This window comes from Kogia breviceps, chromosome 2, assembly GCF_026419965.1.
Source record: "Kogia breviceps isolate mKogBre1 chromosome 2, mKogBre1 haplotype 1, whole genome shotgun sequence".
NCBI classification, from domain to species: Eukaryota; Metazoa; Chordata; class Mammalia; order Artiodactyla; family Physeteridae; genus Kogia; species Kogia breviceps.
This window is the reverse complement of record NC_081311.1, coordinates 154837999-154861796: the sequence shown is the minus strand read 5'-3', so window position 1 is coordinate 154861796 and position 23798 is coordinate 154837999. Positions and strand designations below refer to the sequence as shown.

At 34.8% G+C, this 23798-nt stretch overlaps 1 protein-coding gene across 2 annotated transcripts in view; it reads right to left on the bottom strand.

The window, feature by feature from the left end:
- Positions 1 to 23798, bottom strand: part of ITGAV (integrin subunit alpha V) — an 88719-nt gene that overhangs the window by 40934 nt on the left and 23987 nt on the right. For both annotated transcript variants that reach the window (XM_059055229.2, XM_059055230.2), the window contains exons 3-7: positions 13534 to 13625; positions 10943 to 11057; positions 5241 to 5302; positions 3230 to 3275; positions 544 to 669 (exon numbers count right to left, since the gene is read on the bottom strand). In XM_059055229.2, coding sequence (XP_058911212.1) covers positions 544 to 669; positions 3230 to 3275; positions 5241 to 5302; positions 10943 to 11057; positions 13534 to 13625 — 441 coding nt within the window. The remainder of the gene's footprint in view (positions 1 to 543; positions 670 to 3229; positions 3276 to 5240; positions 5303 to 10942; positions 11058 to 13533; positions 13626 to 23798) is intronic.

The following is a 23798-nucleotide window of genomic DNA, read 5'->3' as shown; positions in this document are numbered from 1 at the left end:
TTTCTGTCATGTATATTTTGTTTAATGAATATGAGAAATTTAAAGTGAGAGAACAAAAGTTAATAAATCCTAAACCAAAACTGTAGTTGAACATAGTGAATAAAAGTTCAGGAGTCAGACTGCCTGGGTTGGAATCTCAGAAAAGCAAGTTACAAGTGAGGGGCTTTAGGCAAATTATTTTGCCTCTCTGTGCCTGTTTCTTTATCTATAAAATGGGAGTAAAACAGTAGTACACTTTCATAGACCTGATGTGAGGATTAAATGAGTTAATACAAGTAAGCACTTAGAACAATGCTCAGGATGGACCAACTATATCTTAAAGGTTATCTGTTATTATTATATTGTGTTAACAATCATGCTCTTAAATTTCAGTTACTGACATACAATATAACCTAAGTACTCATAACAAATATGTTCCTTATATTTTAAGAAAATCTTAATCTATTTCACATAAAATATTTTCTTACTGAAAGCAGCATACGTAAATACAGGACAAATCCACCACAACACCAGAAAATGAATCCATATTTTGATTTTACCTACCCAAATAACTGTCATCAAAAATAGCTTGTGCAGTCCGAGTTGCTAACTGGTTATTATACTTGATGCTATAAACTTTGGGGTCATATTTAGATACGATTTCTGCTATTTGATCTGAAATGAGCTGACCTGAAATAAATATATTAAATAAATTATAATTTGAAATGCATGGACCTGAAAAAAATATATAAAATAAATGACAAGTTTCTAATGGGAACTTTATGACGCAGATGATGGATAGCACCTGCATGAAAGAAAATAGATTAGATATGTCTTTCTAATTATTAGCCTTAAATAACTCTTCTTCATAATACTAAATCTGAAATTTGATTATTTTTAAGTCACAATTATTTCTATTCAAGCTACTACTTAAAATTAGTCTCTGCTAAAAAATAAAAATTTATAAATGCAGAATTTGTTTTAATTCACTAAAAAAAATCAATGTTAAATAAATGGACTCATAAAATCAAAGACTGTTTCCAAACCAAATTTCAAATTAGAACTTGAAAAATCTACTGAAATAATTACTTTTACCTTCATAATAATTTGTTAAACTGATTTTTGTAACAAGTTATTTGGACACTTGTATGAAAGCAGCCTGAATGAGTGAGTTCACTTTTCTTCCCAACCTGAAGTTATTAAGTACACAAGAAATCCAGACAACTACATAAAAATCGACTGCCTCCCTGCCCCAAGAAAGGTTGTTTGATTTATCAAATGCCATCTCCACACAGATGAAAAATAATCTCTTCATTTCTGCTATTTCAGAAAGAAAATCATAATAGCTAAAGATATTAATCTTGTTCCAATTTTTCTAGTCATATAAGCTGAGTTTGTAGGGCAGAAACACTTCCTGTCTGGGTCACTACTTTACCCTCTGTGCCTAAACAGTACCTAACACATAGGAGGGATTCATTAAATATTTCTTGAATCAAAGAACACAGGAAAATTTATCATGTCTTTGGAATAAAACACCATTATCATTTTCTCTATTCTTACAGAGACAATTCTGAGATCTACGGAAAAATTCATCCTAATATCTTACCTATTCACGGTGAAACATGCTGATTTTAATCTTATTAAAACAAAATATTCTCCACCCAGTCACTAAGTTTTCAGTTACATATTATATACCATTTATAATAAATCTCTAGTGAATATAATATTAATAGTATCTGTCCTAATTTATAAACAGGTATGCATTCATTGTGTATATCAAGGTATTAAAAGAACAAGTCATTTAAACATGTTCACAGCTGTGTCTCTTAAAAAGACAGAGTTAACAAGGAGTCCTGACTGAGAATCACAAGATCTACCTTTGGTTCCCTCACATGCTCATCAGACACTTCCCTCCCTTCCACTGAATGACACACCTAGCAGTAAAGAAGAAAAATAAATCCATGTTTTATAGCTAATCAGAAAGCATTAATATCTATTTTCTTACATAGAGTCAGAACTGCTATTTTAATTTTTATTGTAAAACTGTAAAACTCAAGTATAATTTTCCTAAATCATTTCATTTTCCAATAGAGGTACAATTCATAGAAATTCAAAATTTTCAGTTTTAGTATGTTTCTCATACTGATCTTCTTTGCCTGATTTTTCTTTTTCTCCTTTGCCATCCCTTCCAATTTTTCACTTATTCCCATTTCTCATTCCTTCTTATTTTCCTTCCATCCTATTTTCCTTCAGCAAATCTCTTTCTTTAGTTTCCCTTTCTGTAAAGCAAAAGCACGGGTTTTCCTACAAGGAAGCAAGTAAAGAAAGCAGAGTGCAGAATACAGAAGTAAAATTCAGAATCAGAAAGTACTTGTAAATCAATATAGTCATAGATTTTCCAGTTCTTCCAAATATTGACAATGCTTGAATAACAGAATCTGGTAAATGGCACTTTTTAGCAGAAAATAAACATGTGACTATATTGACTAAATAAATGTGTCTCTAATGATAAATGAATCATAAACTAAGAAAATAAGCAGATATAGTTACCTATTTTCAAACTGTCAGAAAATAATGATCTGTTATACATTTGTTCAAATGGTAATTTTATTAGTCCTCAGAAAATGACTAAAGAATGTAGTGTTTTATCTTTACATCAATCGTCAATGCCAGTTTAATATATTCTTTTGAAACTTAATAAGATCCTCTATTTTAAAAACTCCCCAAACACAAAGAAATCATTCTTGATGTCAATGATTAATGAGAAAATAACCATTTAAATATTTTAATGTGCAAATTCAAATTAAGTTTAAAACCATGAGCTTTTGGAAGGCCACAATTTACCTATTACAAATCAGTTCCACACACTTCCTAATGCTTAATTACATCATTTCCTCTAAAGTACAGAGATGAAAAAGTATATATCATAAACAATAAAAATAAATTATTTTAAATTATTTTATTAATTTACTTTATAATTTACTTTTAAAATATTCAGTTTATTTTCTACTAGGAATATATATATAATATATGTTATATATTATGTTATATATTTATATATTTTACATACACCTTATATGATGTTATAGTCCTTTTTAAAAAAAATTGTATACAGATAGTGATTATACATTTAAATTTTATTTTTCCATTTCTTTGTTTAAAATAATTTGAAAAGTCCCATAGGCACGTGATAAGCCAGAAGAGTCTGAAACACAGTCATTATTGGGTAATTTTTAAAAGATTAACCTACCTTGCCAATAAAAGCTACCAGGACCACCAAGAAGTACTCTGTCAGCCTAGATTAAATCAAACAAAAAGATACATATTTTAAAACAGGTAGCTTTAAAAATGGAGAGCAATGTAATAAACATAAAAGCTACATATACAAGTATATATGTATATATGACATATATGCAAATATTATATGCACATATTAAACATGTATATATTAAAGCAAACAAAATCATAAGTCTTAAACTCATCTAATTCAGTAATTTTCATTATACTTTTTCTGAAACACAATGCAATAAATATCAAAAAGGAAACTTATAATATATTCACTTAATATGTGAAAATATACAAACATACATATACATATAGATTCGTACATCTTGGCTGCTTCACACACTCGGTATGAAGTGCCATCAGCATAGCATTATTGGTTACAGTAAGAAAAAAAGTCACTCCTTAATTCTGTATATTACCTCTGTGACTACATAGGCAAATTTCCTTTCTAATAATCATTAAAAATTTTTCAGCTAAAGGAAAAATTTTAGTGTCTTGCATATCTAAGCAAGAGTGAGGTTAGAGGGTAAATTTTTCAGGGTATATTATATATACAAATTATACTTGACTAGCATTTCTTACATCTGTAACAAATTATAAGTATCTAATTCAAGGTAGTTAGTGTTTGAACATAATATTTTAAAAATTTCCTCTTGTTAGAGGTAAGAGAAAATTTTTCCTTCTCCAAATGGACATATAGTATTTCAAGCTTTCAACAACCTCTGGCCATGGCTATGTAAAAGATACTTCTAAGTTGTCTGCTTTAAAATGACACCATTTTTCAGAAATGAGTTGAAGAAAGTAAACAGTTAATATAGCAATGACTGCTCATAGTATGGGAATATTTCTGGGGTTATAGTCGTACTGGCATAAGTACAGAAAATAAGGACACTTTTTGCTTTAATACAACACCTATTTGAAAACACATCATATGAGTTGAAACCTAATATGCATTAATATACTATACCTCTCTTTGTTTTGCTTCCTTAAATTGTAAGTAATTATGAATAAGTTTTGAATTATGAATTTCAAATTGAGTGAATTAAAATAAATTACTTAATAAGGAGAGTCAACTATAATTACCAGTTCCTAATCTAGAAAAAAATTTTAAGAGACAAAATACAAATTTAAAAAAAAAGAAAATGCTTTATTAGTTTTTCTGAATCATGATTATAGTTTCTGTTGTTTTAATAAGTTTAAGGCAATTCTGCTTGCATTTTCTAAGAAAGCCATATTAAGCATTCTAAGGAAGCTCTACTTTTAACCAAGCAATGCATTTTTGAGACTTCTCTAGGAGTAATTAATAGTCTCAATGTGATATTCAAAATGTTCATATATCCCACAAAAAAAAACCCCACACACAAAAGTACTTAAGAAACATTTCCTTTGAAAATATAAATGGAATTCTTATTTTCAAAAAATAGATTAAAAACGATCAACTCTAGAGAGCATATCAGCTTAGTTAAAAATACATAGAGCCCTGTATATGAGATTTCTTACAATAATTAAATTGCTTCAACTTTACTTGTTGCCTGTAGGCACATAATAGATGGCAAATAAGCATGTTTTTTGACTTTTATGAAACTAAACTCTGATTTTATAAGAAAGCTCCGATTGCTAGCTTTTACAAAAACTCAATTTCAGTCAAAAATAGAAAGGTTTAATAGTCTATAAATTTATCCAACTGGAAATTCTAATATTAATATTAAGTCATAACAGCTATCTATCTTCTACTCAGGAGATTTTTCTACTGTCTTTCATTCCATTTTGATGTCTATTTCAAACAAGCAATGTCTCCTAGGGAGAGAATAATATAAAGCAACGGATATCAAAAATGCATGGGTCATTTTTATTAGCTGTTTTCATAAAACAGGTAATAGTTATAGAGAATCTGAAGTATTAACCAGTTAATTTTTAACCATGGCTTAGATAATAAGGTAGATCTGAATCTCATTCAGTCTTAAATGAGAACTTACTTTAGTAAAATCAATGCTGAATCCTCCTTGACAAAATCCCTGTCCATCAGCATCAATATTTTCTAAAATAAAAAGATTGGAAATATACACAAACCCCAAAACAAACAACACAAAACAAAACATGAGAAAAATCTGATATCACTGTAACTGTAAGATAATGTACCAGTCTCTGAGAGTGTTCATTCACTCAGGCACTTAATGAGTTATTAATACATTCTAAAAAAGTTAGTATGCATGTTTACCAGCACCCATTAATCAGAAATGGCAACAGAAAGAGATGAAAGTACCTGGACCAGTCAGCAGGGGACAGAAAGTTCACCTAAGATGGTGGATTTCAAACTTTTTATTTTTAACCACAACTCACAACAAGATTATAGTTTATATCATAGCCCACACAACCTAACATACACACATTATATTTCATTCCATTTTTTAAAAATTACTGGTTATGACTCATACTTTGATTTCATAAAACAATGATGAGTTGTAATCTTTGAGTTAAAAACTCCAATCTGAAATTTCTATTTCTTACTATTATTCTCCTACAGCTGCTAGGTCTTCACTAAGTTATTATGAATACTTATAAGGAGATACCTACATTCCTGATACATACATTTCCTATATATACATTTATATCCAACAACAACAACAAACCTGAAAAAAAGTAGTTCAGAATTTTGGGAGATGGCCAGACCCTAATTTAATATTCTGCAACGAGCAAAATATGAAAACTACTCTCACAACACATTTAGAAAGTCAACTTTTTTATTTTTATTTTTTATTTTTTATTTTTTTTGCGGTTCGCGGGCCTCTCACTGCTGTGGCCTCTCCCGTTGCGGAGCACAGGCTCTGGACGCGCAGGCTCAGCGGCCATGGCTCACGGGCCCAGCCGCTCCACGGCACGTGGGATCTTCCCGGACTAGGGCACGAACCCGTGTCCCCTGCATTGGCAGGCGGACTCTCAACCACTGCGCCACCAGGGAAGCCCGAAAGTCAACTTTTTTAAACATGACACTTTTAAGTATTCTCCAAATGATAACAGACTCAATTGTTTTACTCCTTTATACTCAATTATTAAATTGGCCAATAATAATTAACTCTAATTAATAATAAATTAACTCTAATCATGAGTATATACTGTACCTAGAAGTAACAGTGAGCCTGAAGACTCTTCCTTGTTTTATTTTGAGGATAATAAGTAACAAGGAAAAACAGCTGCTCTTCAGTCATCAAGGAATTCTTGTAGTCAATGTCACAATATCTAAATAATTTTGCTATAGTATTCCTGTATTTGCCACCCAAATACAGGAAACCAAAAATATCTACTTTCAGTCATGAGGACAACTTGCAAGAATTTTTGTCAAATACTCCCATCTAAAATTTTGAACCCATTTTAAAACCTGGGAACTGCCCCAAGATTACACACTTAATATCTAAATTTAGAATTTTTTTTAGAAAATAGCCTCAAGAGTATAATGCTACCAATGTAAATTTTTCTAACCAAGAGGCAATGGGAAAATGCAGGGCTGGGGCTTCCAGTGTCTAGTGAATCATACTAAGGAATTCTGCTCTGACCTCAAGTCAGCCGTTTATTTCCTTTATTCGAGTTGCATCTGGGGAACTATTTCAAGCTATTTATAAAGACATCCTTTTTTGATTATCATACTGTACAATTATCTACTTTATTTGGTTTCCCAGAACATCCAGCTAGAAACATAACCGTCCTTTAAAATTTTAACGGGTACCTATTAAACAGTGCGAATGTAAAGAATTTTATGTTGACTATAATCTATTTCAGTGAAGGCTTCTGTTTTTATTTCTATGGACAATTAATATTTCTGCTATTTGTTAAGCCTGACAATATTATAAATAATGTTATTGGTTATGATAGTAAGAGCAGCTAATGTTTATTAAGCCCCTACTGTGAACCCAGTACCATACTAAAGCATTTAAAATCTTTAAAAATCTATACAGCAATTCTATGAGAGATACTATTATTAGTCACAATTTACATATAAGGAAACAGGCTCACAGAAATTAAGGAACACCTCGTAAATAAAAGAGCATAGATCTGAGGTGAGGAGTGTCTACACCACTAGGCTGCACTATCTCAAACCAGCAGTGCATTTATAATTCCCTAAGCAACCATCAAGGGGAAGAAAAAACAAACTAGAAATCACAACTGAGAAAAATCTATGTGCAAATAACATTATCATCAGAAAGTAGAAAGAACAAAGACTCACTCTGAGCATGGAGATGAAAGAGTATTTAAATCATATGATTTGTGGTTCAGGCACTTTTAGAACAGAAGGACATTTAGCCTATTGTATAATGCCAAGAATGGTCATAGATAGAGTAATGAGAAGCCGAAAGCAAACATAATCAGTAATAAGGTAAATTTTTATAGAGTGACGTTCCATAGATCCATATAGGTCACATTCAAAACAAAAGCATGAGGTGGATGGACCCAGAGTCTGTCATAGAGAGTGAAGTAAGTTAGAAAGAGAAAAACAAATACCATATGCTAACACATATATATGGAATCTAAAAAAAAAAAAAAAAAAAATTGGTTATGAAGAACCTAGGGGCAGGAAAGGAATTAAGACACAGATGTAGAGAATGGACTTGAGGACATGGGGAGGGTTAAGGGTAAGCTGAGACAAAGTGAGAGAGTGGCATGGACTTATATATACTACTAAATGTAAAATAGATAGCTGCATAGCACAGGGAGATCAGCTCAGTGCTTTGTGACCACCTAGAGGGATAGGGAGGGAGGGAGGGAAACACAAGAGGGAGGAGATATGGGGATATATGTATATGTATATGTATAGTTGATTCACTTTGTTATAAAGCAGAACCTAACACACCATTGTAAAGCAATTATACTCCAATAAAGGTGTTAAAAAAAAGCAAACAACAAACAAATGAACAACAACAAAACCCACAAACTACCACCACCAAAACAAGCAGTTATCAAGAAGTTGGCAATGTAGCCCTACAAAACTGGCAGCCTTGTGTAAAATCAGCCATTGGGTTACACAATTTATTGAAGTATGAAGAAGACATAAAACACAAAAATTGCATCTCTGAAGTCTTTTGCCTAAATCAGCATTTTACCAGTAATGAATCACCCATGACTATAGATATACAGGTTGTTGGCAAAGTGCAAGAATATAACCCAAGTTCTGAGATTCCCACTCTTGAGTGTTCTTCTCTGGGCAGGTTGCCCCTTGTACTTTGGGCCTGCATGTAGCTTAATACTTCAAAGGTTGAGCCCTAAAGTACATACAATGATCAAGAGATATCGAAAGCCGGCTTATTAGGAAGAAAGGCATTCACTTTGATTTTTTAAAAATTGTTCTCTCTGCTTTTTCTAATATTGGAGGTATTACTATTGAGATTGGGGATCAGCAAACATCTTCTGTAAAGGGTCAGGTATTAAATGTTTTAGGCTTAGGGGCTATACAGTCTCTGTGGCAAGGACTCAACTCTCCCTTTATAGATAACATGTAAACAAATGGGTGTGGCTATGTTCCAATAAAACTTTATTTACAAAAACAGACTCACAAGCCATAGTTTGCTGATCTGATTTGGATGTTAAATACTTCAGAAAATAAGGTTAAAATGTCTGTGCTTAAACCAAATAAGTGAAAGCATTATGAGCAGCTACATCATACAGTCTTAATCCTTTAAATACATGTTAAGAAGAGAACTGGTCGTTACTGAAGAGGCAAAATGATGAAAAATACTAGCTGAACATGGCAGTATATCCTCAAGGGATCATAGTTAGAATGCTTGTTTTCAGAAGGGTTCTTGTCCTCTTACATCAGGAATTATCCAAACCTGCACTTGTGAAAGCAGTATTCTCTGTAGAAAAGTTGTGCTTAATACAGAGGAAATAGAAATGGGAAACATTTTCTATTGTTAGTAATACAGGGAAAAGATTCCTTTGGAATAAGACAGACCTGGGTTAAAATCCTCATTAGATCACTCACTACCATAAGATGTAGGAAAAAAAATGACTTCAATTGTCTGGATCTCAGTTCCCACATGTATCAGAAGAGAATAAATGTGATTTTACAGGTGTGTCCATCACATAAACAATAGGTTACAAACCTGGCACATAAGGGTTAGCTCATCCTTCAGAGCTACGAAATTATCTTCACACCATAGGCACATTTTTGCAATGCAGAAATTAAAAACACAAATTTAGTCCTCACATTTTCCACATGCCACCAAAGACAACAGTACTATGACCAAAACACCAACAGAAGGTGGGGTAGTCAGACACTGAGGATAAAGCTGCCCACCTCCTGTTCTCGCAGGGTGTGCTTTCTGACCTACTCTAATAAAGTGGTTATGGGTAAGTATCATTCTTTTCATGTTTACCTCACACTTACAACAAGTAGGGCCAAGGCAGTGGGCTAAGAAATAAGTGTTTAATGAAATCATTTTGCAATTTCTCAGAGGTGCAACTGCTTAGAATTTTGAAGACTAAATAGAGCCTTTGGTGTCACAAGTTGCCTAACATGGAAAAAAAAGTCTAGCAATAAGAGTCTTACATGTTGTACTTTTGTTATTAATTCTCTCTACTACACTACCTGGTGACCAGTGGAACAGAAAAAGTAACGGCCTAAAAAGTTCTCCAGGTATAAACACCACATTGCATTTCAAGACGCTATTTTTATGTTTCTGATATAAAGAGGATCTGGAGTGGTGGCCAATTCAACAATAGTGGAAAAGCAAAATGACTGCAATCTCCAAGACGGAAAAAGTATACAGAGTTTGGAAAAGCATAATCAGAATTACAAGTGCTCAAAATCATCTTTAGTCGCAATATAAATTTCATTGGAAATTTCAAATAATTTTAGAGAACAGGGTGAGATCTTTTAGATCAAGCGGAGTAAGCCTAGTCAACAGACTGACAAGGAGACTGATTAAAAGCAAGGAGCCCAATGTTTCACCTTCCTATAAAAACTCTGGCTTCTTATGACAATTTTTTTTTACTTTTTTTTTTTTTTATTTTTTTCCTCTCACTGTTGTGGCCTCTCCCGTTGCGGAGCACAGGCTCCGGACGCGCAGGCTCAGCGGCCATGGCTCACGGGCCCAGCCGCTCCGCGGCATGTGGGATCTTCCCGGACCGGGGCACAAACCTGTGTCCCCTGCATCGGCAGGCGGATTCTCAACCACTGTGCCACCAGGGAAGCCCCCTTTTTTTTACTTTTAACATCATTATTAATATAGAGCTGCAGTTCTCAAATTTTGGTATCCATCAGAATTACCTTGTAGAGTCTGTTAAAAATGAAGGAAGCTAAGCCTGACCCAGACCTGCTGAATCAGAATCATTAGCTGTGGGATCTGCATCTCTGTTAGAGAAGCTCAACGGAACACCTTTTGACTAATAGTGACTAAAAATGCAGATTTCCAAAATCAAATATTAATTATTACTGACCAAGGAAGATGAAAACTAGTTCTTAGGGAGAAAGATAAGCCTGTTGACTGCATATTCTAAATTTCTTTATATTAATAAAATTGCCTTCATTTTGCTGTCATCAAACAGCACTGTATGTCTACAAATTTTAACACACACACACACACACACACACACACACACACACACACACACACACACACACACACTTTTTTAACAGCCTAGGCTTCCCAACCCTCTTTGTAAAAGCTGGTCAACTTCCTATACATACTTGATCTGCATGGAGCATACTCAACAGTCTTTGTACCATCCTGAAGAAAGCATGTTCCAACAGGTTCTCTCTCCTGTTTCATTTCAGTCCTCCAGTGGTACAGTGGGGCACAGGCCTGAAATCAAAGGGGGCAGTCCACACATAAAAATTCTCTGAAAAAAATTAGTGTTTTGTATAATCTATACTACCTCAGACTACAATATCCCTTTATAAGCATTTATAAAAATTAATCAAACCTATCCTTTACCTTAAATTCCTTATCACAGTAGTGGATAAAGATTTTTAAAGTACTCTTCTCACATGCTTCTAAAGGCCATATTTGTAGTCTAGGTTTTTTTTTTTTTTCAAAATAGCAAAATCATTATTTTGAGTAGCACCTTTCTTGACATTAGGTGCTAAATTGAAGGGCACAGACCAAATCAATATTTTAACTAAATAACACTCTCATGTGTGTAGAATATATCCCTAAGTTATAAAGCAAATAATTTATCAAGTAAGAAGAGAGTAAAAGAATTTGCAGTGCTTATTTTATTTACTTTCCAAATAAACTATGACCTTTTTGCTTTCAGAGTTATAGACTTCAACACCATGTAAAAGTGGTAGAATGCATGTTTTTTTTAACAGCATAGTAATCTACCAAAGTATAACAATTTAATTTGCTGGAAAAAATTCAATGAATTTTCTATAATATCCTTTGAAGCAAAACATTTTAATACAAACACTGCAGACATCACTGGGCTTTTTTATATTTACCCTAAAAACTGAAAGTAAGAAATCACTGCCACTTCTCTACATGTACCTGATGTTCCAGAGTGGAGTATTTGCCACTTCTGCATATTTTTGCTTCTTTGCAAAAGAAGCCTCCTTCTGCCTAGAATGCCACCATTCTCAACCTCTCCCTTCACCTCTAATTGCTAAAATTTGACACATCCTTTAAAGCTCTGCCGAAATTTCACTTCCTGAACAAATCCTTCCCTGATGCCCCACAATCCGATGGAAAAAAGAAGAAAATAATAAATACTATGCAAGTAGTTTAAATAGGGATGGGCTCTCTGAGGAAATGAAAGTAGAGCTGAAATCAGAATGACAAGGAGGCAGCCCAAGTGAAAAGCAGTAAGATGAGTATAAGATAGGCAAAGGGACAAACACTGAGGAACTAACTGAAATGACTTGGTATGGAAGGAATAAAAAGACTAGTATAGCTACACATGTGAGGTGGAGTGAGATGATACCAAAGAGACAGCAGCTGGTGACTGGATTATGCAGATGCTTATAAAAACCAGGATGAGCACGAGACTTTTACCCTGAGAGTGATGAAAAGCTGCTTGACTGTTTGAATCAGGCAGGTGAAATGCTCTGGTTCACTCTGGTCCTTCTATAAAGAATGGGTTGTAGCTGGGGCAAGAGAAGAAGCAGATAGATGATGAGAACAGCCACTGCACTGACCCAGGTGAGGAACGATGGTGGCTTGGTACAGGGTAGAAATAGTGGAGATGATGATTTATTGAGGGCCGTGGGATATATTCCAGAAACTGGAGACAGAACTGACAGGGCTTGCTGGTGGATGGGGTAGAGAGTTGTGCCTCTAAGATGGGGAAGTTTATACGGAAATACTTATTTTTGTGGTTTTTTCTTTATGATGGAGGGTAACAGTTCCATTTTGGTCCATATTCATTTTGAATAATATATGAGATATCCACATGGAAATGTCAAATTGGTAGTTTGGAAATACAACTTCTGAAGATCCAAGGAGAATTAAGAGCTAGAGCTATAGATTTGGGGATTATGATATATAGATTGTATTCAGAGCCACAGGGTAGGATAGAAGCAGCTAGGTAAAAGGTGTAGTTGAAGAAGACAAGGCCCAGAACAAAGCTCAGAGACCCCTCAACATTTAGAAGCTGAGCAGAAGTAGAGCTATTAAAGGAGATGGCAAAAGAGCAACCAGCGGTCAAGGGGAAAACCAGAAAAGTACAGAGTCCCAGGAGCCAAGGAAAGAAAAAGTATTTCAAAAAGTATGGGTCAAATGACCTTGTTGAATGGTTTTGAAGGGGCAAAAAAAGTATTCTTGACCTGCAAGTCAAGGATGACCTTGCCTATGCCTACCTGAGCCAGACAAGGAGGGGTTGGGGAGAGGATGGGAAGTGAGGAAGTGGAGATGGTTATTATAGAAACCACTTTCAACAAGTCTTTGAAAAGGGGAGCAAAGGAAGGGAACTAGCAGAGGGGACGATGAGGCAAAGGCAGGGGTGTTTTACTCGTAAGGAGAGGAGGTACTAGGGCATTTGATTAATCAAAGGCACACTATTCCTAAACCTGGCTGGATAGAAACAAACTGATGGGAACCATCGAGTAGTGCAAAAAAAATGGACAGTGTAGGAATGAAGGTGAAAGTAGCAAAAGCCAAGTCTGTGAAGGGTGAGAGAGAGGGTATCCTTAGAAGGGGTGGCCTTTGATCAGAGCTAAGTTATCTGATTAAACTCTCTGCCCTTTAGCACACTGAATTTTACCATCAGCTTTCAAGCATAAAACTTCCTGTGTTCCCACATAAATTGACTAAAGTTAACTTATTAAATATCTAAAACACTTACCAAAATTTTATCCTGTTTTGACCTCACAGATGCTCCAAACCACTGATGGGACTTAAACTCCAACGGATCATCCTTCGCATAATCTCTATTGCCTAAAATAAAATTAAATTAAGTTAAAAAATAAATTTAAAAAAACTGTGAGGGGTGAGAAACAAAATATTCTTACTTAGTATAACATAGTTTCTTTCAGTTCAACTGGGTTTATGACTAGTGTGCCTTTGATTAATCAAATAGTACACTGGTTATTTATCTCATATACTTTACACACACTGGGGATTTTTAACTAATCAGAAAAAACAAAATACAGGATGACTTAGAAGTGTCTCAGATTTGTTATTAACCCTACCAATTATCATAATGCAGATGTGAAAAAGTAACAGTACGTGAAATTTTTCAGTTGCTAAATTGTAAGAAAATTAACTATTAAACAAACACTATGATTACCTTCTGTACTCCCAGAATTCTTTCTGTGGTATGAAGATACTTATAAAAATAGGAGGCTATGAAACACCTTCATAGAACACTAGCTAACACTTAGTAAAAGACTAAAGACTTAGTAAAACACTTATCTAACACTACACTAACACTTAGTAAAAGACTAAGGTCTTACCAATGACATTATAATGTGAGTCAGAATCCAGAAGACATGATTTGGCTGGTTGGAAAAAGAATTCGATTTGGCACACTACAAGCAAACATTTATTTTTCAGCCTACATTACTGAGCAAATTATTCCTGATATACCAGGCACTCATGTAAAGCACTGTAGATTTAAAAAGAAAAAGATAAAAATCTTTTCCATGAGAAAGCTCTTGATCTGGTCAATGAAAAAATTACAGAAATATATGCATAAAGTATTTGGGGAAGGAGAGAGTATTTTTAAAGTCCAGTCTGTTCCACTTAAAATCTGTTTATAATAATCATTCCTTATAAACACGTATTTCAATAACTGTATTGGACAAATACATGAGACAAGTGTCAATTTTAAGAATGCCAGACAACATGTTAATATCATCAAAAGGTTTGGTTAAATCTACTCCCTAAACCCCACCCATCTAAGGTAGTGCTTATGGTTATTCAAATCCATTCTGAGGACTTAAGACCAATTGAAGAATTATACATAATTAATGATCATTTCAATGATGCCAGACGTCATCTAGGCAAGATGCAAGGTGTTAACAGTTGTACTATTCTTTGAACATTTTCATTGTTTTGCAAAAAAAATTTTTAATGTGTCAATTTCCAAAGTCCTCTATCTGTAGTCCAAACAGCACTCACTGTTTTTTGTCAATGGTCACAAAGGCACCATTTACTAGTAAAGCGAGGGAGGAAGGAAGAACAAACTAGCTAGTACATGCCTTGCACCATGTGAATCAAGGTTTCCCAACAGTAGCTGGCTTGCCTTTGAAGCCTATGTTCACATGCCGACCTCACACATCAGTGACCTATATATCACCTAACAGTTCACATGCTCCCTTACATTTCCCATCCTCCCATAGTTAGGTTAAAGCCACATAACTCATTTTTATCAATAAGCTAAGAGAAGTGGCATGTGTCCCTTCTAATTCAAGTCAGTTTAGAGTGGATATGAGTTCAGTAGTCATCAAGGAAATGCAAATTGAAACCACAATAAGATATCATCTCATATCAATTAAGAAGGCTATTATCAGAAGATGTGGAGAAAAGGGAACCCTGATACACTGTTGGCTGGCAATGTAAATTGGTGCAGCCATTATGGAAAACAGTAGGGAGGCTACTCAAGAAATTAAAGACAGAACTATTGTATGATCCAGCAATCCCACTCCAGGTATATATCTGAAGGAAATGATACCACTACCTTGAAGAGATCTCTGTACTCCCATGTTCACTGAAGCATTATTCACAATAGTCAAGGTGTGAAGCAACCTAAATGTCTATGGTCAAGTGAATGAAAAAAAGTAAATGTGGTATATAATTAAAATGGAATATTATTCAACCTTAAGAAAAGAAATCCTACCATGTGCACCAACATGGATGGACCTAGAAGACATTATGCTAAGTGAAATAAGCCAGACACAGAAAGACAGACACTTCATTATATCACTTATATGTGAAATCTCAAATTGTCATTTCATTTTAAAAAACAAAATAAAACAAAAACAGTGGATAGGTATTCTCCATGTTTTCTTTCTCCCAGCCATGAGGTTGAAAGAATAGATGGTGTGGAATCCTTTAATAGAAGCAGCCTCAGTCCAAGTTTCTAAACCACGAAGAATAGCCAAATGACCCACACAAGATGATGACATGAGCAAGAAATCATCCTTTTTTAAGTGATTAAGATCTGGGTATTTGTTTGTATATTAAAAACAAAAACAAAAACACCATGTTGCTACTGAAATATAGCCTAGCACAGTTTGAGTAATATATGTTCTAAAAACAAAATGTTATATCCAAAATGGACTAACCTATAACTACAAAGAAGCTCAGCCGTTGGAAGAATTGGATTCAATTAATAGTTTTTTCAAGGATTTTAGCCATAGAATATATGCTTACAAGTTATTTAATAGGATTTTTAAAAAATTCCACTGCAAGCTAACTGTGTTCTCTCACTGTGCTACTGGCTTTCTATTCTATTCTTTTCTACAAAGGAAATAAAGGCATTTTCCCCCCTTACATTAATGAAGCAGGAGAAATACAGTATGACAGTGAAACAGTCAGTGCTTGGAGGGATTCACTTCAATTCATTGTCCCTTGAGACCATAAGCATCAAGATAAACTCAGGTAAGCTTAGCCTGAGGGAACTGACTTTATGATCTAATGTATCTGAACAAAAAGTTCAGCATTATCACAACTGCTACCTCCTGCTTCTGCTTTCATTTAAAACAGCCTTTTCAGCAAGACCCTAAAGATGTCAAAGCAGAAGCAAAACTTTTCTATATTAGAGGAAATCTTCCATGAACGAAAGTACCATATTAGAGAGGTGGTACTCAAATTAATTTAAGACTCCATGTATTTCCTCATACTCTAAAACTTCAATTCAGAAAAAAAAGAGAGAGATGTAGGGACTTCCCTGGTGGCGCAGTGGTTAAGAATCCACCTGCTGATGCAGGGGACACAGGTTCGATCTCTGGTCTGGGAAGATCTCACATGCCATGGAACAACTAAGCCCGTGCGCCACAACTACTGAGCCTGTGCTCTAGAGCCTGCGTGCCGCAACTACTGAGCCCGCATGCTTAAACTACTGAAGCCCGCGCACCTGGAGCCAGTGCTCCACAACAAGAGAAGCCACCGCAATGAGAAGCCCATGCACCGCAACAAAGAGTAGCCCCCGCTTGACGCAACTAGAGAGAGCCCGTGCACAGCAACAAAGACCCAACACAGCCTAAATAAATAAATAAATAAATAAATAAATTTATTTGTTAAAAAAAGACACGCAGACCCAACATGACTATATTCTTGCCAATACAATATTCTTGCCTACAAGACACCTGGTATAGTTTCCTCAAAAATGTCAATGTCATGAAAGACAAAAAAAGTGAGATTCATGATTAAAAGATAACAATCTATGGCAACCCAATGCAAGATGTGATCCTTGATTGAATCTTGTGTCTGAAGAAATTTTTCAAGTTACAACAGACTTCATTAGATAACAGTATTGTAATAATGACATATTTCTAGTATGTGATGATGATAGTACTGTGGTTATATAAGGGGAGGTCCCAGTTATGAGGAACTGCCTGCTGAAGTGTTTTGAGGTAAAGTTTCACAATGTCTGCAAGAATACTTGAATCTAGGTGAAGGGTATATTGTTCATTGTATTATAGTTTCAACTTTTCTGTAAGTTTAAAATTTTTCAAAATAAAAGTACAGCAGTTAGCAAGTACAGATATTATGTACTATAAGGCCAACAACAGAATATCTTCTATTTCTCTTTATTTGTACTCTTTATTATATTTACTCTAATAATAATCATTAAAAATATTACAAAACAAATGAAAACATAAAACACAAAATAAAGCCAGATGTAAAGATGAATCTAAATCCCACCATCCCACCATAAAGAAATATCCTCTGCTCACATTTTGGTGTCTATTCCTAAACACTTGTTTTAGGAATACATGTATATCCTTATATGCAAAGTAGATATTTTAAGCCAATATTAAAAAAAATTCAAGTTATTACTATACATATAAATATATATACTTTTTTCCCTGTAACAATATGTGAATAAAAGTAGACCTACAGCACTGTTTTCATTGTTGTTGAGTACAACATTATACAGCTGTACAGCAGTTTATTTAATCAACCCCCTGTATCTCCTTCAGTTTCAAGTTTAGGAATATTTCTATTTTGATTTTAGAGACTTCCCTATTCCCTCAAAGTCACATCTACTTCCTCTTCCAATATACATGGAATTTCATCATAAGCTATCTGAGCATGAGCTCTTTGCTAAATGAAGATGATAAACCTTTTGGAAAATGGTATGTAATATAGAATATTATTCTAATGGCTAAATTTTAATCAAGGCTCCAAGATAAACTTATTTCTATATGTAAGAGTTCCCTTACCCTGAGTCCCCAGTCCCTTATACAAGCCCTGCTCATTCCCACCTGTAGGCCTCTGTACCCAAGGGCCTCTGACCTAGAAAACCTTATTGCTTCCATGTTTGATCCAAACCCTTACTGAAAAGTCAGGTGTAGCTGTCTATGACCCTAACGCATGATGAAATGGTAGCCTGCCCCTGAAGGAAATATCTGATACCAGGGACAGTCATGGGAACAAGTAATTACAGTGGAGCAATGGTAGAGGACTGTGTAAAGAGTACTGGGAGGGCTTCCCTGGTGGCGCAGTGGTTGAGAATCCGCCTGCCAATGCAGGGGACACTGGTTCGTGCCCTGGTCCAGGAAGATCCCACATGCCGCGGAGCGGCTGGGCCCGTGAGCCATGGCCACTGAGGCTGCGCATCCAGAGCCTGTGCTCCGCAACGGGAGAGGCCACAACAGTGACAGGCCCGCGTACCGCAAAAAAAAAAAAAAAAAAATACAGTACTTGGAAAAGGGTGGCAGAGTACAAGTGAGTGAATGCTTTCTGGGCCAAGATAAGATCCTGTGCAAAGAAACAAAGGAGTGGATATTCTTGGGTTTTTCAGAGACTTGTGAGTTGTTCACTGTGACTAGAGAAAAGGGTCTAGAGGGGAATAGTGGTCAAGAGCTTTCATGCAACGCTAAGAGTCGACTTCATGGCATTTCTGAATTGCCCTCTATGCTATGCAATTTTTCTTCAATTATATTTCTGAAAGGAGGAAGAGAAGTTTCCTCTGTAAAATGTTACCCCATTCTCTTCCTACTACTTTGAAAAACTGCTTCCATAGATTTTTTTTTTTTTCCTAAACAAATGGACTTTTCTCTAAATTTGTAAGTGGTGGCATAGGACGCTGCTATGCACGGTCAAGTAGTATGTGCTTCTCATTGCTACCATGTTCTATGTCCTGTTTCTTAAAAAAAAAACATCAAAAACATCCCATACCATTATGATTAAGGTTATCTGCCTTTGTGGACATCAGGTTTAGCTTAAGCTAAAAAAATGTCCTGGAAAATAAGTAGAAATTTTACATATATTTTGGTTTTATTTTTATAATCAAGTGTAATAGAGCACAAAAATCCATAGTTCTTTCCAATATGGCAAGTAATTTACCCACAGCATTTAAGAAAAATGAAGCAGCACCAGTCAAAGGTGAAAAAGCATCAGGCAATATGGCTCTTTTTGATTAAAAAGTACATTTGAAAAACCAAGCAACAGCCATATCTTATAGCATCAAGTGATTAAAGGTGTTTTCAATTACATTAACAAACACAAGAAGTCAAATGTATTTGGCTATAACGCATTGGCATATACTGGCATCCAAAACTTAGTCAACAGTTTTCCAAAAAATATGTTATCACCCATTGCTTTGAACGCCTTCAGCTTTAACAGGGTCACAACCTCAAATTACCATCTTTTTAAGAAGTTTGCTCAATGGGAAGTTCTTCTTTACCAATCAGAACTTTTTTTCCATAGTCCAAGTCTTAAAATACCCAATTCAACCTCAGGCAGAAGTTTCACTCAGAGGAAGTGTGAATAGAGGTGGGTGGGGAGAAAGAAAAGGAAAGCCCGTTCTCCAAACACACTGACAAGAAGTTCATTCATGACCTGGCTGAAACTGGCAGCTAATCCAGGGCACATGACGGAAGTAAATATTTTGAGTCACAGCCCTGAGTCACCATTTCCAGTGATACCGGAACTCCCCAGGCTGCTTGGACCATGCCACCAACCTTGAAAGGGATATAGAATACAGACAGCTGCAGAAATTACAGTGCTGAAGGAAATGCTTCTTCAGGGAACAGTCAAGAAAGAACAACGATTTCCGTCCATAATTCTGTAAAACACCTTGGAATATTAGCTCTGATCTCGCAAGTAAATTAAAAGGAAAAAGAGTGTCTCACACAATGGCAAAAATGAGAAGAAATTGCCCCATATTACATAAATTAACATAAGACTCCATACTATCACTTTCGGAAATTCATAGAAAATGTTGCTAGAAAACCTTAAAGTTAATTAGCAAGTACATCACCAGAGACTTGAAAATTTAACATCTATTTTGGTCGGCTTTTAAACTTGCCAGTTGCACTTTATCAGACTCCCATGATGGAAGACTTCAGGACAGAAGCATATTGGATAACGCAAACTGTCATAGCTTTAGACTCTGCCCACTGATTAGTAACCAACTCCTCTCATTTTTTTCTCATTTCCTCCAAGTGTTTGAAAAGACACTGTCGAACATTCAACTTGCTGGAGAATTACAGGAGATGCTTATTTTTAAGGCAAAGTTACCTTATCACCCAAAAGCTACATTTTTTTGTTTCTTCTTTTCATGCCTAAAGGATATCCTTGGGAACAACAAGACGTCACCTTTTTTGAAAAGGCCAAAGGCCAGAAGAATGCCAAAACGTTAGAAAAGCAAAACAGTAAACTTTTATTTGGAAGTGACCTGTGTATTTAGTCATTCAGCTCCCATTTGTTACTTTACAAATAATGATGTAGGTCCTCAGAGGGCTTATATTTTGCCCCAAAAAAGTGGCTATTAAAACGACGTAATGTACAGCATGGTGACTATAGTTAATAATACTGTACTGCATATTTTTTTGCGGTACACTGGCCTCTCACTGCTGTGGCCTCTCCCGTTACGGAGCACAGGCTCCGGACGCGCAGGCTCAGCGGCCATGGCTCACGGGCCCAGCCGCTCCGCGGCATGTGGGATCCTCCCGGACTGGGGCACGAACCCACGTCTCCTGCATCGGCAGGCGGGCTCTCAACCACTGCACCACCAGGGAAGCCCTGTACTGTATATTTGAAAGTGGCTAAGAGAGCAGATCTCAAAAGTTCTCACCACAAGAAAAAAATATTTTGTAACTATGTACGATGATGGATGTTAATTGACTTATTGTGGTCATCACATTGCAATATATATAAATATCAAATCATGATGTTGTATACCTGAAGCTAGTATGTCAATTACACCTCAATTAAAAAAATGCCATCCCATATTCACCCTTTAATAAAATAGACAATTTGCAGTCTTCCTTAAGCAGCTTTTTACCTCAAACATCACTTTTGCTCAGTCACACTTCCTATAACAAATTTGCCTGAAAGAAAAATCTCCCAATATGGTTTACTTATTTATGTGAAAATTAACAGGACAGAGAAAGAAATCTCTTTCATCATTCATTTAAATAAATAAATCATGGGTAACTCCTACGTCTAAATGCATGGAATATAGCAGTTAAATGAGACAGATAAGGTCCCTGCTTTCAAGGGAGAGAAATAATAAACAATTACATAAGATATTTTCAGAGAGTTACAAATACTATAAATGTGAGAGAAAATGAAAAAGTAGTCTGACAGCTGCTAGTATCATGTATTTGTAACATAATGCTATTGTGAAATAATGTATTTCATTGACTCAGAGCTGCAAATATTCAGATATCAACATCTTTGAAATATGAATGTGTATTACAGTCAATGGTGACATAATTATAACTAGCAGCATTTTTCAGTAATACCTAAATAGCACATTTTAACATCAGTGGGGGTGTAATTGGGCAGCGGCTGGCATTGAACATGAGGTTTCTTTTTAGAGAGTGATAGAAGTGCTCTGGAATTAGATTATAATAATACCTGCAAAACTCTATAATTATGCACCCTTAAAACAGGTAAATATTATGATAAATTCTATCTCAATAAAACTGTTTTTAAAAAATGACAAACTTGTCAGGTAGAAAAGTAGCTGCCACATAACAGAAATGGATGTATATAATAAAGACTTTTTCAAAATTAACAAAAAAAATAAACAGATGCGTCAGAAGGGAAATAGACCAAGAATACAAACAGACAATACAAAACAAAAACACAGAAAGAGCTAATAAACATATGAGAAAAGACTTAACCTCATTAGAAATCAGAAATGCAAGTTAAAACAAGATAAATGTTTCACCCGCCAAACTAAGAAAGATTATATCAGGTCTGGTTCAGAGATAGGTTGTATCCATGTTTTCCTACTTCGCAAATATCTATCAAATGTACGTTAAAAAACACACATCGCTTTGACTTCCAAATTTCATTTTTAGAAATTAATCCTAATAATTTAAAATGTGAACACTTAATAAACATGTTCAAAGCATTGTTATAATAGATTTTAAAAATAGCAAAAAAAATCTATCTCCAACACAACAGGACATAAACTGAGTAAATTATAATTTTACATATTTATACACACAGACGCACACACACACACACAAACATGTTATACATGCCCATCCAAATATATCCTATGGCCATTGATTTCCTGGGTGGTGGGATTTAGGAGATTTTTACTTCCTTTCGGCCCCTCCAAGTTTTCTCATTTTTTCAATTAATGAATATGCATTATTTGCATGTTTTAAAAAGTAAAAAAAAAAAAAGTAGTGTGGATACATATCCAATAATCTTCACATACAAAAGCTTAGTTATGAGCTTCCACATCCCCTCTTAACTTTGTTTACATTTTCATCTCCCACACATCAGAGTTTTAGTTCAAGAAATTCAAGAACATTTAAATTGAGCAAGCTCTTCCTAGCAATTTTTATAAGCATTATTGTTCCTATATTCAATAAGCATTATACTTCTTAGTACTCAAACCACTAGAGTAGAATACTGTGAAAAATAATTCATTAAAAAAATCAAAATTCCAGATATTACTGAAGATCAAAATGGAGGTTAATAACTTCTTTGACTTAGTAAGAAAATACAGTTTCTTAATTTAAGAAACTCTGAAAAACAATATGCAGTGGTTAGGTATCAGTATTAATGCAACGATGATTTGCTGTATAACTTTAAAGTGTCTTTAAATGTCTCTAGAAGCATAATTGCATTGACTTAAAATAACAAGAGATAAAGGTCTCTAAATCCAGTGTTTGGGTCCACAGACTATTAAAAACTAATCACTTGTGACTCTAAAAATAAGTTCTGAAATCACAGTCTATGAACATGAGAAAGTGATACTAATTTACCTAGAGCTATCCAAAAACATCTTTTATATAAAATTAGATATAACTGTTTTCTAAAAGCAAACAAGAAGAGTCAGAAAAGTAGAGCCAGAAGAAAATATGATGAAGCTCATTTCACTGGGGACTGGTATTTATTTATTTACTGAATTATTACCACCACAGGGAACAGAATCAAAATCTCCCTCTCCTTCCGTGAGCAATTCTGATGCTTCTCATGGAGCCAGCACAAAGAAATACAGGCCCTTTGAAAACACCCACTGCTCCATCAATGCTGGTTTGTTTCTTCCTAGTGATGAGAAGGAAATGATCCTGAAAGCATCTAACATTTTAAAACAAAACCTCTTTACTAAAGTTAAAAAAAAAAAAAAAAACCCAAGTCAATGTTAAGTCTTAAAATAATGGGTGTGAGTCAGGTCAAAATGGGCCAGGAAGAGGATGACTTTAAAGGAATATATGAACTTAGATTTGGTAAAACATTTAAAATGTTAAAATAACAACTAACTGTATGAGTTAAAATAACAACTAACTAGTAATAAAGGAATTGGATTAATTGATTTCTAGGTTGCCTGCCAGGTCTCCAATTGTATAATTCTCTACTGGGGAACAACAGATTATATCAGCAGAAACGGTTTCATTAAAAAAACACACATATATATAATTCTTTAGTATAAATTTATTTTGTATTAACAAAGGGAAGGGAGACTAT